This window comes from Osmerus eperlanus, chromosome 1 (genome assembly GCF_963692335.1).
Source record: "Osmerus eperlanus chromosome 1, fOsmEpe2.1, whole genome shotgun sequence".
In the NCBI taxonomy this organism is placed as follows: Eukaryota; Metazoa; Chordata; class Actinopteri; order Osmeriformes; family Osmeridae; genus Osmerus; species Osmerus eperlanus.
Genome location: NC_085018.1, coordinates 7012400 through 7030069, shown reverse-complemented (window position 1 = coordinate 7030069; position 17670 = coordinate 7012400). Strand labels below are relative to the sequence as shown.

The 17670-nt window shown below is 41.2% G+C and overlaps 2 protein-coding genes across 2 annotated transcripts in view; both read right to left on the bottom strand.

Moving 5' to 3' along the window:
* LOC134017173 (protein phosphatase 1 regulatory subunit 15B) overlaps nt 1-17670 on the bottom strand; it is a 598478-nt gene that overhangs the window by 35812 nt on the left and 544996 nt on the right. The gene's annotated exons all lie outside the window — the stretch shown is intronic.
* The window catches only part of pik3c2b (phosphatidylinositol-4-phosphate 3-kinase, catalytic subunit type 2 beta), a 47655-nt gene that overhangs the window by 12039 nt on the left and 17946 nt on the right, over nt 1-17670 (bottom strand). Inside the window, exons 6-13 of the mRNA XM_062475905.1 lie at nt 12718-12829; nt 12318-12397; nt 11400-11463; nt 11055-11201; nt 10851-10884; nt 9766-9961; nt 1591-1714; nt 945-994 (exon numbers count right to left, since the gene is read on the bottom strand). Coding sequence (XP_062331889.1) covers nt 945-994; nt 1591-1714; nt 9766-9961; nt 10851-10884; nt 11055-11201; nt 11400-11463; nt 12318-12397; nt 12718-12829 — 807 coding nt within the window. The remainder of the gene's footprint in view (nt 1-944; nt 995-1590; nt 1715-9765; nt 9962-10850; nt 10885-11054; nt 11202-11399; nt 11464-12317; nt 12398-12717; nt 12830-17670) is intronic.

Below are 17670 nucleotides of genomic sequence, written 5' to 3'. Positions count from 1 at the left end.
TTCCACACGCTACTGAGGTCTCTGACAGTGTAAAATGAATAAAGTGTAAAAATGGCCAATATGTGTTGTTTTTTCCTTATTACTGTGAGAGAGTGCAAATCATCCAATCCACCAAGCAACTCAAAACGATAGTGAATACCAACAAAAGAATACTGCAGGGGATTTTAGCAAATTTCTTTGGGCCGCTACCCACACGGTTAGCTGTGTTGCTTGTTCCACGATTGCACGATCCTTACAAGTTTGTACCTCGTTGTAAAGGTGACTAATCAGGCTTTCCAACGATGTCAAATACAATACCAATTGGTATTATTGAAGGGGAGGAATAATCGACCGAAATAATGTTTCAGAACTTTTTTTGAGGAGTTTAGGTCACATGGGGAAGAGCTATAGCTCAGCATTAGACAGCAGATTATGAGGTTGCAGGTTCAAATCTGGACATCTCTTTGAATAAAACCATCTTCTAAATAAATACATTACATTATTATATTGTATATGGTATTGTTATGTATACAGATCTATAAATGTAAAACATGTTGATGTATATATAACATATACTGAATGAACATGTTGTATAGAGTTTACTATATCCGTATATAGATACATTTAATATATACTGTATGTACATGTTACATATACATTTACATTTAGTCATTTAGCAGACACTCTTATCCAGAGCGACTTACAGTAAGTACAGGGACATTCTCCCCGAGGCAAGTAGGGTGAAGTGCCTTGCCCAAGGACACAACGTAATTTTGCACAGCCGGGAATCGAACCAGCAACCTTCGGATTACTAGCCCAAGTCCCTAACCGCTCAGCCACCTGACTCCCATATGGCAGCATATCCCATATGGCACTCCCACCTGACATATAGTTAACTATTTCCCTCAGGACTCTGTAACTCCTGACCAGAACAGGCTTGGGTGAAGCTTGGTGTGTTCTGCTACTCAAGCTCAACCAGGTCATAGGAGGCGGTAAACCCGTTGGTCAGGAGGTCCTTGACACACGGAGGGTCACCTTCAACACCAAGCCTCTGTGAACGCCTAACAAAGCTATCAAACACCCTTCATGGAACTATACATACACAAGCAACGGTATATACACAAGGATGTCTGACTAAAAATACCTCAACAATGGTTCCTCAAAATAACTGAACAACAACAGGGACAGGAAGAGGGACCCAATGGAGGCATCTGCTAACGTCTCTGCACGAACAACACAGGGGACTAGGTAGCATGTAGCTTATAACTGCTACTACTATGACACTAACACCCACATACACAATGTCAACTACTCCTCCCCCCTCCCCCTGAAGTTGACACAGAGAAAATAGGTTAATGCTAAACATAGCGGACAAATGAAACACCTGGTGTCGGCTACAGGAATGCAATGTGCTTGTTCATCCATCCGTCCATCCATCCATCCGCCTATCTGTTAGTATGCTTGCCTTTTGCATGCAACAGAACGTGCTTTGGAAGGGCAGCCAGCAGCTGCAGTATGTACTTCCTATCTGAGCCTTGGATAAGCGTTGTGTACACAACTTTCCATGTGTAAGGTGTGTTGTGATTGGTGCAGGCCTCTGAGGCTTGCCTACCTCTGGTCCCACACCACCAGGTGGAAGAGATGTTTGCTGACAGCCTGCTTGCTGGTGTGCTGAGGGGCGCAGAGCTCCACCCCTCCGTGGGTCAGGGAGCACGACAGGAAGAAGCCTTCATAGCTGACAGGAAGAGGAAGCAGAGGTCACATGGGGTAGGAAATGTAACCAAAGACCGCCCTTTAAAAACTGTGATAATGCATGCTAATTTAAATCTAATACAAATATATCTCAGCGGTTGGAAATGTGCTAGGAGAAGTTGTTGTCAGTTAACCTCCATGAGAAAGCTAACCTTGTCATGGCAACAGCTTTCATTCATGAAAGGGAGCATGAAAGGGAGCGAATCCAAATGCACATTGGAATCATGTGACTCTTCGAGTGACAGTTACAACAAAACACTCCTCAGAGCAAGGCTTTTCTGACTGTGGGAAAACAGACAGGAGCTCTGACGTGAGTGTGTGAGTGTGTATGAGTGTGTGAAAGTGTGTATGTGTGGGAGTGTGGCTAATTTCCCACAGTCAGAAAGTCTGGTGATTATGTCCTAGCCCCTGTACTAATCTTCTCTCTGCCTATTTTTCTCCTACTCATGGAAAATGAGTCTTGTTGCCGAAAACAGTGGCAGTGATAGCCATGGCGAGGGAGCAATTTCCAATGAATAAATTATTGATAAAAAGGGTTCGTTTTCTTCAGTTATTTGGAAGTGGTTTGGCTTTTTGAAATATGACAAAGAGCAGAGCAATGTTAGGTGGAAATTGTGTCGTAAACAGGTGGCTACCAAGTCTGGTAATACGACAAACCTTTTTTTACCACCTGAAGCAAAATCACTCATTGGAACATGCAGAAAGTGTGAGTTTGCACCAAGGTATTGATAAAAAGCAAGGTTTTAAAAAGCTTACGTTACTTGACCCCAGGTATGTGCTCCCTGGCCGCAAACATTTCTCTCACACCGCGCTGCCTAAACTTTATTGCCGAGTGTAGGGAAAAAGTTGAGGAAGAGACTTATTTTGCTACTACTACGGATCTGTGGTCTATCGTCTTAATTATCGTTATCGAATGGAAATATAAATATCTATCGTGATAATTGTTTACCCATATCGCCCAGCCCTATTTCAGAACTAAAGTAAAAGTCTGGAAATCAGGATTGTTATATTTCACTATAAAGAGAATGTCCCAGTTACCTGGAATACTCTAAAATTAAGTGGTTTCTAAGCATGCTATCCCTTGTGAAAACCCAACTTTTGCCACACACATACACTCCTCCATTCCTCTCTACCACACAGATGGCATGTGAACACCCCTGCCGGACAGGTGCCTCGTGACCGACAACCCAGCTCCCTGGCCCCGCCCCCTGGGGTCAGGAGGTTAGGCAGGGTTCCCAGGCTGTCAGCCAGCCTGGTACCATTCTTGACAGCGACAAATCATGTTGCAGTTTCAAGGGGGATACAAAGAGACGGGTGACTAAAGGAAAAGTGGTGTGTGTGTGTGTGTGTTGGGTGGGGGGAGGGGAGGGGCAACAAAGCTGGAGCAAGATTCTAGAGTATAGTGGAGGACATGTGAGAGTGGTCTGGTCTGAGATTAGTGTGTGTGTGTGTGTATGTGTGTGAAGTGAGCGTGGTCTGGTATGGGCTGAGATTAGTGTGCATGTGTGTGAGGTGACATCTGCCAGTTGATGTGGAATCATGCCAGTAGAGTGAAGAGAGAGGGGCAGTTGTTCAGTCAGGATAAATGAACGGAGAGAGGAGGGGGACAACAGAGAGAGGGAGAAGGAGAGGAGGGAGCAAGGCTGAGTACACAAACAGGAGATAAGCCATGTGGAAGGAGGAACAGGGTGATAGAAGAGAGAAGTAGAAAAGGGGGATGAAAAATAGACATGAGAGAGCACAGCAGGGGCGTAGCCAATTTGATCTAAGGCCTATCCAAAAACGAAAATATCTCCGAAAAATTATGCACCGGGTGCACATCACAAAGTAAATAAGTACAAAAACTGAAAAGATGCCTATCCATATTTTTCTAAGCCTACCCAAAAAGATTATTCTGCCTACGCCCCTGGAGCACAGGCAGTTTGAAAACCAGAGAAAAGGAAATAGGGAGGAGTGTGGAGGAGGAAGGAAACAGGAGAGAAGGATAGAGAGAGGGAAGTAGGGAGGAGGGCAGTGGAGGAGGAGAAACAGGAGAGAATGATAGAGGGAAGTAGGGAGGAGGGGAAGAGTGGAGGAGGAAAACAGGAGAGAAGAATAGAGAGGGAAGTAGGGAGGAGAAGAGTGGATGGGAAGAGTGGAGGAGAAGAGTAGAGGGGTATGGAAACCAGAGAGAAGGGTAGAGAGAGGGAAGTAGGGAGGAGGGGTTGTCAGGGTTCTCTCCCCTCTATACAACGATGTAATCCTTCATGATTACACATCTGCATATCCAGCATGAACAGCTGGTGTGTGTGTGAGTGTGTGTGTGTGTGTGTGTGTATCTATGCGTGTTTATGGGGGGAGGGAGTGTGTGTATGTATTGGTGTGTTTGTGTATGTGTGTGTGTATATGTATGTGTATGTGTGTGTGGGTGGCCAGTGTGCATGACCTCATAAATATTTGGTCCTCTGGAGACTTCACAGTGGACAGAAATGGAGGCTTGTGTGCATGTGCAATGTGTACATGTCCACGGCTTTAATGTCAGGCCAGCGTGTTTGCACTAAGGTATGTGTATATGTGTGAGCAGTGTTGAAAAAGCTACTTGGAAAATGTAATGAGCTAATGTTGGAAAAATTGAAGATGTAACACATTTATCCTGTATAAGAATGATTCTGTGTTCAGTATTCCTTGGGTGCAAAGAGAGGCCTAACCCCAAATCTGAACTCTGGGTAAACATACAGGACCCTTATCTTGGAGCTGAGGACTTAGAAGAAGGGGGTTGGTTTGGTTGTTTTAAGGAGATACTTTGTGACAAGGACTATAGGTGGAGACACAAGGTCTGGTGACCATTTGTTGACACCTATGTGAAGGAGTTTACGACCCCAGGACCGGAGATCCTGTTGTTGTGTTTAAATCAGGGTTGATGTCATAAACACGCACACACGTAAACACGCACACACGCGTGCCAGGTCTATGCAAGGAGCCAATGAAGAAGAGCCATGGGACATTTGCATGCCTTTGTCTTACCCAATGACTGTAAAGAGCGGGGCTGCTTAAATAGGTAGCTAGCGCAACATGCTAGCAGACAAACTTTGTAGCACAATGGCGTGTGATGTTTTTGTCTCTTTGTGGGCCGGCCGCAAGCAATAAAGCTTTCTTAAACTTGTTCACCGACTGACTGTGCAATGCTTGATAGATTAATATTCCTGACAACTTGGTCCTTCGAGCCGGATTCCAACACCCTTTCCATCATCCAGAACCAAGACCTGAAATCGTGCAGACGTGCATGACAATGGAGGACCTCGCAGCAAATATGGCTGTTTAAAAAGAGGCCCGTTTTTTGGGGGGGGGGTGGATGGTGGAAAGGTGACGGAATTCTGGACTAGCTAAGAGGCACAGCTTTCGATGGACAAGGTAAGAATAAATTGTATATATATAGTTGAAGAATACTTGTTTTTATTTTTTATATACCGCGAGGGATGAAACCTCCGCAGTGAAGTCGTTAAAGACTAATCACTGGTTATAGTCGACTTTTGTTTTCCCCTGAGAGAAAGATTCCACAGTGTCGTCGTTAAAGATGCACTCTGGTCCTGTATTTGCTAAGACCCGGTGAAAATCCAGTGCAGCTAATATAGGGCGTCATATTTTACTGAGACCGGTATTGGTGGCGTATCGGTGAACTAAGTCATTTTGCTAAAAACGAATATTTGAAGTGAAAGTGTGCATAATATTGTTGAAGCGAAATGTTTTCTTTTGAAAACTGATGCAGGAGAAATACTGGTGACGTAAATAGGCGGGGTTTTAATTACTAACGTGGTGACGGGAGATCCGGGCAGCAGAATTGGTTATGATCTGACCGACCAGAATTGAGATATTTGAAATATATATGAGTTTGGTGGTAATCAAATACCTAACCAAATGGAAAAGATTTTTGATCAATTCTGTGAGAATGCCATTGAAGTAAATATAACCTGTAAAAGTTCATAGCCTTATTGAGGAGGCTACTGTAAAGAATATACTCCGTGCAGCACGAAAAAGATTAAACAGAGAAACTGACGCGCGATATATATATATATATATATATTATTTTTTTATTACATGTTGTTAAGGGCAAAGGTGCTGCATATGCGTGTTCATTGCTGCTGAGATGATTTGTTGAAATGTGTTGGGTTTGGTGGTACCAATATGTACCTATTTAAATGGACTTGAAGTTGCCTTGTCCAACCAGGATTCTAATACATGTGTAAGCTGTCATTCTCTGACGAGTGGTATTAGGTGCATATGTAGACTTTGGATTCCAATTTTTATGTTGAAGTTGAAATAGTACTAATAGTTGATAGAATTGTAAATATTGAGGTTCTGTTGTAAATATAACCATGGGTAATTGTTTTAAATGTTGTAAGAGGGTAGAATTGTCCCTAGAAAGAAATCCGAAGGCTGACATGATTCTAGCGAATTTGCCAGTCCGCTGTCTGTTGAACCAAGTCTTTTACAAATTGCTAGGATAGCTGGGATCTGAGAGGAAAAAATCCAGGCTGTGACTTTGTTGGCTAATGGTAAAAACGTGGAGGAAGTGCATTCTGCTCTGTCCTGAAACAAAGGAGAGTCCAGGAAGTTAGACTTGCAACTATGGCAACGAAATTTGTAGCTAACAAACGTACAGACAGACTCAACAGCGATGGCGGCGGGTACAGGCTAGTAAAGGAATTGCAGCTTGACATTTGAGATCCAGGAGCAACCGCATGATGCATGCGCAGACGGAAGTTGAGAAATTTACAAAGACGCAAATTTAGAGAAATAGATACATTTGGAGCGAATTTTACATATTAATTTGGTTACTTTTGAAATATGTTACGTGATGAGCATTTTGATACATTTGCTAACAAGATTTTTGGTTGTTTGAGTACATTTTATATGAGTTACAGAAAATCCGAGGAGAGATGGAGAAAGGTGGGGGCTAAAAAACAACAAAAAAGTCCCGTTACGTTGAGATCTTGCTAATTGGATTGGAAAAGTTATACTTTAGCGAAATTAAGTGAATAGGAGGTAAACGCCAACCAGCTGTGTTGGTCAAAGGAAAAAGAGAAAAAAGTTTTTTCCCGGAGCGCTTTGCTGTTTGTCTTGAGTTCCAACACGCTGAAGCTGTTTGTTCGATTCGAGTTTGAAATGCGCGCTGATTTTGTTTGAGTTGATTCATTGAGTAAAAACTAAGAGTAATTGAGAAAGTGAGAAGTGTTACATTAAAACATATACAAACTACTAAATATTCAAATTAAATATTTTCTTTTTGGGTTTTTGGTCCGCAAATTTGAGATTTGAAGAATTATCCGTGTATTACGCATGCTGAGTAATGGCTGACAAAATAGGAATATTCAAAGGAGTATTCTGTATTACATGCTTTAATAAGACTTTTGAGAAGTTAAAGAATACGGTTTTGTTTTACGGGTTTATGTTACTCTTGTTAAATTGTGAATTTAATGGTTTAAAAAGAAAAAGGGAGAATTTATAGTTTCTTTTGTCTTAGGGGCATTTTTTGATTGACGTGATTACGGAGCGTAATACTGGCATGAGTGACTTAGGTCTGGGAGCAGTTTCAACTATCCGAACATGGAGTTCATGAAACAAAGTTATGATAACGATAGTTTAAAGCAAATTTAAATATGGGTCAGAGTATTAGTAGAAGGCTAATTTTGAAATCAAACTACTAGATTCCGTCAATAATGGCAACATTGAGTATTATGGGAACTTGGGAAGTTTTTGTGTTGAGACAGTAAGGTTATTTTTATTTTGCGAAAGAATGTTTAAGGGTTTGATTTTATTTGAAATGTAACTTTAGTTTCAAATAACCACGTGCACATCAAATATCCATTGAAATGGAATCAATTGATGGCACTTTTCCAGTTTGGGTTATTTTGAAGCTGTGTTTTACACAAATGTTATTTTATTTGGCTTTAAGGAAATGTATGTGAAAGATTGAGTGATTCACATTATGAAATGAGAAAGAGAAAATAACTAAAATATACTTTTGTTTGGAGTTTGATTGTCATTTTGATTTTAAGTTTTGTTTGAGAGTTTTATCAGAGCCTGACACAATGTTTGGGATGAACAGTTAGGCTGTGATAAGGTTGTATTAATAAATGGTATTAGTGCATAAAGAGGGTTATTATAACCTTTGTTCTGAAATAATTTGGGAAGACTCATTAAGTCTGATAAATTGTGGTTATGATGGTTTGTGCTAATTAGCTTGTTTTGGACTGCAGCCAAAGCAGGTTATGAAGTTCTACCTATCTGACCTTTTATATAGAAAATATAGTTGGGAAAATGTTTGGTTAATAGCTACATTAAGAACATTATGTGATCTATATTTCATTTAAGAAGCATACAGATTAAATTCTGGTTTGGGATAATAACAATGGTTTTATTATCTTTCACAAAAAGAGGTGATAACAATACTGTTTCATTTATGTGACTTAAGTATTATTTGGGAGTTTGCATTAAAGCTTAATGTTTAGTTTTTGAGAAACCTGTTTGTACTACTGAAAGTTGATATTAATTTGAAAAGAAACAGAAATTGAGAACATGTAATGATATGTCAGGATTTGTGCCAAGTGATGGTTCTTATCATACAGAGGTTGTAAAAGAGTTAGCAGCAGGCTGGAGAGAAATGTCTGCTGACCTAAAAGTCTTGACCGCGCTGTAGGAGATCACCTTCGGGGGAGGGTGAGCTTCTTTTGCCATCTATAAAATGGAGATAAGTTTGACCGGGGGAGTACATCTGGAGACAAAATCTGGGGTGACTTAAGGGTTAAACAGGTTTTTGTTTGGTTAACTGAGGTTTATGACTCCCTGACCTGGAAAGAACTGCTTATCACCTAACCTGGAGAGAAAGAGCACAATCAGGGCCTGGTTTAGACTGTCTTAGAAAAACCTAACTGACAGTTTACTGAAGGGTTGATGGTTTTAGAGATGACCCTGTAAAGACAACAAGTAGGCATGTTCTTATATCCTGATAATTTCTGTATTGATTTCTTTGTTGCAATCTTTGTTTCTATTTGATTTTGGTGGTTAAGGAGATCTGAGATGTAGTCCAGGTCTGCCGGTGGATGCATCAGACGTCAAATGACCACTGCTGGTGATGATGGGTTTTAATCCCAAAACCATGGGTTTCCCTGTTATGTCCAAGCATTCACACTACTAGACTATAATGCTGTATAGTCTTATTGAATATTACACATTTTTATTTTTATGAATTATTTTGATTTTATGTATTTTTGATTTTACATTTACATTTAGTCATTTGTAGTGTACTACATCTAATATATTTAAAAATATATACATTAATAATAATAATTCATTCAAAATCTCAGTGATCAATAAAACTGTCAGTCAAACAGATAGGCAGGCAAAATTGTTCAGTTCAATGGTTTATTATGGTTTGTACGGTTTGTAAGGTACGGCCTCGGTGACTCCCTCAGGATCAATTCCTCTACGTTATCACCCTCTGCCATCTCTCCATTAAGTAAATTCAATCTCACGTGTCTTTATTCCCCTGCAGCAAAATTGCAGGCATCTGCCCAAGGATTGATACGTGATGTCACTGTCCTATGAAGTGTTTCTGTTGGCTACACATACAGGTCCGTGTATGGCGGTGGCATCATACTCATACGTCCTACTTTACTGATCCTTAGCAGTTGTATTTCAGACTTGAGCTTGAGCTTAAGAAATGCTTGTGAAAATATTGCAAGCACTACTTCATCAATAAAATTGGTTCGCCACTGAAAAGTGATTTGATTCAGAAAACAACAATGCTACCACCATAATACTGAGAAATGTAGTTAACGGTGCTGCTTGTAGCAACGCTACTGCCCAACACTGCATGGGAGCATGTATTTGTGTGCATGTTGATGTCTGTGAAGCCTTATGTTTGTGATTGTGTCAGGCCAGTGTATGTTTATTTAGGATGGAAAAACAAACCTGTATGTGTGTGTGTGTGTGGGGTGTGTATATGTGTGTGAGTGTATTTGTGTGTGTGTGTGTGAGAGCGTGAGTGTGTGCTACCTGGCAGCCCAGGTGATGGGGACACGGTGCGCTGCATAGACGCTGAAGGAGAGGACGTTGGTGACCAGGCCAGCCTCCTGGCTGGGCGTGGCTGGGCGTCTGCCCTGCGGCGCCGGATGGAAGTTTGCGTTGAACGTGCTGCAGTACAGATCCACCAGATCCAAGATGGCCGCCGTCAGCTTCTCCACCACGGAGTCTTAGAATACATCAAAAATATAAACATTAAGCATTAACTTCCTAATTCAGCTTTTAAAAACATTTTCAATTTTACTTTTGAAATATCTAATGATTCTTCATCTTACTTAAGTTCTGAAGAACAAAAAATATCTAAAGATAGCAAACATTCAAGAATCAAGGAAGTCATAATAGTTTCTACAAAGTCTACATGCCTCTATAAATAACAGTAAAAACTAAACAAACCAAGTCCTTAAATACTCCATTATGTTACTCCATAAAGCCACATGCCGCAACCTAGAGCTGTAATCGGGCCTTAAAAGTTAGGCCCGACAAGGCCCGAGCCCAACAGAATTTGGCCCGACCCCGACAAGTACATTTTGATAGACAGCTTTTTAAAAGCCCGAACCCGTTTACAGCCCGACATTATTCAAATGTGTGCACACACACAGCTCTTTTGCCTTTTGTCAAGAATGAGTAATTTATAAAAAACATGAGTCTCTGTGTGTGTGTGTTCGTGTTTCTCTGTATGTGAGTGTTCATGTGTCTCTGTGTGTTTGTTTGTGTGTCAGTGTGTGTTCGTGTTTCTCTGTGTGTGTGTTCATGTGTGTGTATGTGTGTGCACGTCCTGTTCACAGACCAGTCTCTTTCCTGTTGTTGCAAAGGATGTTAAGATGGCAATGACAGTACGGACATCCGTGGCGGTTCAAGGACGCCACACGTAGTGAATGTGAGGCATGGTGACCCTGTGGCCACCTCCTCCTCTCTCTGTCCCTTCTCCACTCTCCCTCCTCCTCCTCCTCTCTGGCCCTCCTCTCTTCTTCTTCATTCTTTGACTCTTCCATCGGCCTCTCTCCCCCACTAGAGGTTTCGCAGCTCACTATACTAGACCGTTTCCATAGATAGCCTACCTCTGTTCTCTCTCCTGGCCAGCACAGACACATCCTGGAGGAAGGAACACACACACACACATTCTTAATTCTTACAATACAATCATCAGAGGTGAGCAACCAACAGCAGTTATCTTTTCAACTTAAAAGGTCATACCATGTGGTCATGTCTAAAAGTGACCTAGGACAAGGGAGAAACAATGGTGGTTTGCTGCCTGTGTTTACCTTCAGAACTCTGGGATGCAGGCGACATGGACATGCTGGCAGCTGGTTGAGGGCGGCTGTGATGTCTGGCGTTTCCACAGCCGCCAGAGAGCTGCAGAGTGCTTTCACTGATTGGACGAGGCGCTCCACGTGCAGTGGAAGCTCACCCTAGACAGAACAGACAGGTCAGGGCTTCATGTTGTCAACGTCAACACTGGTGCAAAAAAGAGAGAGAGAGAGAGAGAGAGAGAGAGAGAGAGAGAGAGAGAGAGAGAGAGAGAGAGAGAGAGAGAGAGAGAGAGAGAGAGAGAGAGAGAGAGAGAGAGAGAGAGAGAGAGAGAATGTCTGTGTGTGCACGTAGGTTACCTCAGAAAGGAGAAAGGATTCTGCCTCATTGTGGAAGGTATCCAGGAGCAGAGTCAAAGCTTCCCTGTTCAAAAACACATCCACATCCTGAATATTAAGTTAAAGTACAAACAAATAACAATACTGTATTTTAACTACCTTAGCAGTAAAATGGATGCTCTCCTGTTCACATTCCCTGATTTCATCACCTTTCCTTATTTCCTCCATCTCATTCCGTATTACCAGAGCCCGTCTACAGAGAGACTGTCCATTCCCTATTAAGCCCCATTGTACAGAATTTGGTTGCAGTTCCACCAGAGTTCCACTGGGGGTGATCGCGGGCGAGTGGAAAATGAATGGGAGTCTATGGAGCTAGACGGCTAAATTTGTCTCTTTCGCCTGATTGTCATTGAGAAATCTCAGATTTGATTGTAGTTTTTGCAAGTTCAACACGGATTATAGGTCGAAAGTTGAATGAACGAGTACTTATGTCCTTTCGATTTCTTACAGGGTGAGTCGTTGTTGCCCATAACAGGCTAGCATTCTGCTAATGAATGCTGATTGTATGACGTCATTGACATTTTAAAAGGCTTTTTAGAACAAAAAAGCAACTAAATTTTTTTTTAACACCCAGCAGTGTGTATTTTCTTTGCCTCCCCTTTCGAAAGCAACGTTCACATTACTAAAGACAAAAAATGATATCCTGAGAAAAGTGATGAGATTTTGAGCGGTTTAGCTCCATAGACCTCCATTCATTCTGCACTCGCCGGTGAGCACCCTCATATAGAACCTCGAGTGGAACTGCAACCAGTTCAGAAGCCGGAAGTTTCCCGAGAGTGGTAGTTATCCCCTTATTAGACATTATCTGGTATTACATAAGTCAGCTTTCTGGTTCAACCAATGATGTCTGACAGAGACTGCATAGTCCCGCCCTCTCACCTGGTGACAGTCTGTTTGATTGGTCGTTCCTGGAGCACGATGTTGTGGTTCATAGTGGAGGCAGTCTCATCATCTTCCTCCTGTCAATGATCAAGGGATGATGGGAGTTAGAGATTTATAGTCAAAATGCATCTGCAAAAAAACATGAATGTAGGCTTGTTTGTGTGTGTATGTGTGTGTGTATGTGTGAGTACGTGCTTGCGAGTGAAAGCCTGTGTGTGTGTAAGACCATGTATGTGTGTGCGTGAGTCTGTGTGCGTGTGTGAGGCTGTATGCGTGTGTGAGGCTGTGCCTGTATGTGTGTGTGAGAGAGTCTCTCTCTGTGTGTGTGTGTGTGTGTGTGTGTGTGTGTGTGTGTGTGAGAAAGAGAGAGAGAGTGTGTGTCTGTGTGTGTGTTCACCACGCGGGCTAGCTCTGTGTTGACAGTGCTTCTCTTGGTGAGGAAGAGACGAATGTCCCAGTCAAACTTCAGACACTGTTGGATGTACTCAAGACTTGCTAGAGGCTGATCACTGGAGCAGAGAGAATAAGAGATGGAGTTGGAGGCGAAAGAGAGGAGGTAAGAAGAGGACAAAGACACAAAACAAGAGAACATACAGTGCCTTTCAAAAGTTTGGAAACACCTAGCATTTTGTCATTGTTGAGAAAGACATGCACCACCTGTTTTTAATTGTTTTGAATGCATGGTCTCTATTTAACCTACATAATGAGTTAGCATGTTCTCCAACAATTGCCTAAGGTAACATCTTTTTAGGGTTCCTCCGGTAGGAAGGAACCTATTGTTTTAGTTAGTATTCCTATTATTAGGGTTCCTCCGGTAGGAGGGAGCCTATTGTTTTTGTTTGTATTCCTATTATTATTATTATTAGGATTCCTCCGTCAGGAGGAAACCTATTGGTATTGTTAGGGTTCCTCTGGTAGGAGGGAACCTATTATTTTTGTTAGTATTCTTATTCTTATTCTTATTCTTAAGGTTCCTCCGGTAGGAGGGAACCTATTGTTTTTGTTAGTATTCTTATTAAGGTTCCTCCGGTAGGAGTATACCTATTGTTTTTGTTAGTACTCTTATTAGGATTCCTCCATCAGGAGGAATCTTAATAAGTCAGGCCCATCACTTGTTCAGGTGGATCCCTTGCCTGTTGCACAAATTCATTTCAGTAACCTAAGCCAGGACACAGCCCCACTGATGCTAGGCATGATTTGAAATTCCCTTCCATAACAAGTTATGGCACTCCAAACAACCTTTTTAAAAAACTATGAGTAAGTTATACTTTACAGCAGCAACCCAGTCATCCCGTTGTCCTGTTTTTATAGGAAATGTACAAGCAGTTTCAACGTTGGCTGAATCTAACAATGCTTACCACAGGAGAAACAGCTTAATTTTTTATACAGTAACTGAACATGACAATATTCAACACTGAGAATAGCTCAATGGGCTGGGATGGTGATCTGTAAAGTATAAGGTCGTAGGTTGGAATCCAGCCATAGTCTTTTGGCCTGTCATAATTTTGATTATCTGTTCATTCAACAGGATGACATCATTCTGAAGTACCACAAACAATTTCACCTTGGTATGTCAAAATATGATTGAATTAGAGCAATTTCAACGTTGGCTGAATATAACAACGCTTACCACAGGAGAAACAGCTTACTGTTTTATACAGTAACTGAACATTACAATATTCAACACTGAGAATAGCTGAATGGGCTGGGATGGTGACCTGTAAAGTATAAGGTAATAGGTTGGAATCCAGCCATTATCTTTTGGCCTGTCATAATTTTGATTATCTGTTTAGCTAAACAGGATGACATCATTCTGAAATACCATGCACAATTTCATGCAATTTCACCTTGAAATGTCAACCGTTTCTTAACCTTTGTCCCAAAGCTGACCAAAGCTAATACTCTGCCCTTCCTATTCATACAATCTCAACAGTTGGTGTGTAGCAGAGAGGATAGAGAGACTGACTTGTAACCTTATGCTCATGAGTTCAAATCCCCATTCAGCCTGTTGTTGGCCAAACATTAAGTAGTTTTGCTCTCTTGTTGTCCAACTCTCGATCTTCGACAGTGTACATGTTTATAATATTTTGCCATTTTGCGGAGGAACCCGAATCGCTGCTTGCAGCTATATTTAGGTTCTTCCGGTAGGAGGGAACCTATTATTATTGTTGGTATTCTTCTTATTATTATTATTTTTCTTCTCCTTGCGCCCCAATATCTCAAAAAGTCCCTAGTTATAAATTTTCTAATTTGGCACATTGATACTACATCCAAGTGGGTACCCCCACACCAAATATGGGCCACATCGGACCATAGGGGGCGCCACAGGCCACGCCCAAAAGTCCGATTTTCAAAGTGATGGCATTTCCACCCCATTGCTCCAATTCTTCTGAAACTTGGTGTGCATGCCTCATTTTTCATGAGGAACAAAAAAGCCTCAAGGACCCATAAGGTCCGCCATGATGGATTTTCCTGTACTGTGATAATTTGGGAAAACCTTCAAAATTCCTCTTCTCTTGAACCAAAGGTGAAATTGACTTGAAATTTGGTACAGATATGTATCATGGATGTATCTAAAAACGCTACTTAAGGCAATTGAATCAAGTACAAAATGGCTGAAAGGGGTGTACTTATGTAAATGTACATATTGCCTCAATACGTTTGTGTCACTAAATCAAATGTCATTTTGAATGATGGATTTTCAAACCTAATAGGGTTCAAGATGACATCACTCTGAAGTACCATAAACAATTTCACCTTGGTATGTCAAAATATGATTGAATTAGAGCTGTTTCAACCTTGGCTGAATCTAACAACGCTTACCACAGGAGAAACAGCTTACTTTTTCATACAGTAACTGAACATGACAATATTCAAGACTGAGAATAGCTCAATGGGCTGGGACGATGACCTGCTAAGTATAAGGTAGTAGGTTTGAATCCCGCCACAGTGGTTGAGCCTGTCTTAAATTTGAATATCTGTTTAGTTAAACAGGATGACATCGTTCTGAAGTACCATGCGCAATTTCACCTTGATATGTCAAAAGATCATTGAATTACAGCTGTTTAAACTTTGGCCGAATCGAACAATCCGTGCTACAGGAGAAACGGCTTCTTTTTTTTGTACAGTAACTGACCACGTATTCTCATCCTTGAGGGTAGCTCAATGGGTTGAAACGGTGTCCTACAAAGTGCAAGTCACAGGTTTGAATCCAGGCACAGTCTTTTGGCCTGTCATAATTTTAATTACTTGTTTAGTTAAACAGGCAGACATCATTCTGAAATACCATGCGCAATTTCATGCAATTTCACCTTGAAATGTCAACCGTTTCTTAACCTTTGTCCCAAAACTGACCAAAAACTAATACTCATATCACGCAGTCGGAGCACAGCTAGATAATCAGCGTCAGCACCCTTGGGTACCCAGCATGCAGTGCGGCATGTCAAAAAATGCGAAGACTTGTGGAAAATAGTTTGATTACAACAGCCGTGCGAGGGATTTCAGTTGTTGGGTTCGTTCAGTTAGATGTTTGTAATGTTATTGTTTGTTAGTTAATATAATCTTGTTGGTCACCCTGATTGTGCATGTTGTGTAGTTTAATGGGACCAGAGAGTCGGCTTCTGTACTGTCACAGGCTATTCTCGCAAGGAGCTGAATATGAGCGCTGCCCTAGCCCACATGACTATTGTTAGTTGTGCATTGACTGAGAGTCTGGAAAGAGAGCAACTCAAGAAGAGTTTCAGTATCCTATAAAAAGTTAATACTCAGCCCTTACTAATCATACAATCTCAGCAGTTGGTGTGTAGCAGAGAGGCTAGAGAGACTGACTAGTAACCTTATGCTCATGAGTTCAAATCCCCGTTCAGCCTATTGTTGTTGGCCAAACATGAAGTAGTTTTGCTCTCTTGTTGTCCAAGTCTCGATCTTCTACAGTGTACATGTTCATAATATTTTGCCATTTTGCGGAGGAACCCGCATCGCTGCTTGCAGCTATATTTATTATTATTTTTCTTCTCCTTGCGCCCCAATATCTCAAAAAGTCCCTTGTCATAAATTTTCAAATTTGGCACATTGATACTAAATCCAAGTGGGTACCCCCACACCAAATATGGGCCACATCAGACCATAGGGGGCGCCACAGGCCACGCCCAAAAGTCCTATTTTCAAAGTGATGGCATTCCCACCCCATTGCTCCAATTCTTCTTAAACTTGGTGCGCATGCCTCATTTTTCATGAGGAACAAAAAAGCCTCAAGGACCCATAAGGTCCGCCATGATGGATCTTCCTGTACAGTGATAATTTTTGAAAACGTTAAAAATTCCTCTTCTCTTGAACCAAAGTTCAAATTGACTTGAAATTTTGTACAGATATGTATCCTTGACATATTTAAAAACTTTACTTAAGACAATTGAATTAAATACAAAATGGCTGAAAGGGGTGTATTTATGTAAATGTCCACATTGCCTCAATATGTTTGTGTCACTAAATCAAATGTATTTTTGAAGGATGGTTCAAACCTAATAGGCTTTAAGGTGACACACCCCTGAAGTACCATGCAAAGTTTCACCTTGAAATGTCAAAATATTAATGAATTACAGCTGTTTGAACTTGGACCAAATCTGACAATGCTCGCCATTGGAGAAACAGCTTTTTTATTATCAAGTTACTGAACTTTGTGTAATCCATGTCTGGGAATGGCTCAATTGGCTGAGATGTTGTGCTGGTAAGCAAAGGGTTATAGGTTCAAAAATGTTCATCAAAAAAGGTCTATAGGCATTCTATACAAATTCAAAGTTTTACACATTGCCGGTAACATTTAGCCTACAATCTTTCTATGTCACAGTAGCCTAGGCTATGTCACGGTCTAGCTATCTAGCTGATAGGCTATACATTGTGAATTTGGTCTCTATGTTGCAATTGAGTAATGACGTTGTGTTTGAAGAAGGAGAGAGTCTACGAATTAAGACAATTATTGAAGTAAAGGAGCTTTTTTTTATCTTTTAACATTTACATCAACGGCCTAGTTTGTGTTTCTGTGCAATACCGCAAACTTCATGTCCTCAACAGTAGGTGGTGCATCACCTTTTTCAACATCCGGCAAAGCCTGACTGAATTACAGTTGTTTGAACTTTAACCAAACCTGACAATGCTTGCCATTGGAGAAACGGCTTATTTTCTGATACAAAAACTGAATAGTCTAATGTCTAAGTCTGTGAATGGCTTAGCAGGATGAGATACAATGTGGATGTGCAAAGGGTTGTAGGTTCTAATCTAGTCAGAGTTATATATAATTTTGGGGGGATTCTGACAGAAATTACGGTTTCAAGTCTTCTCGTTAATCCCAGTGTAA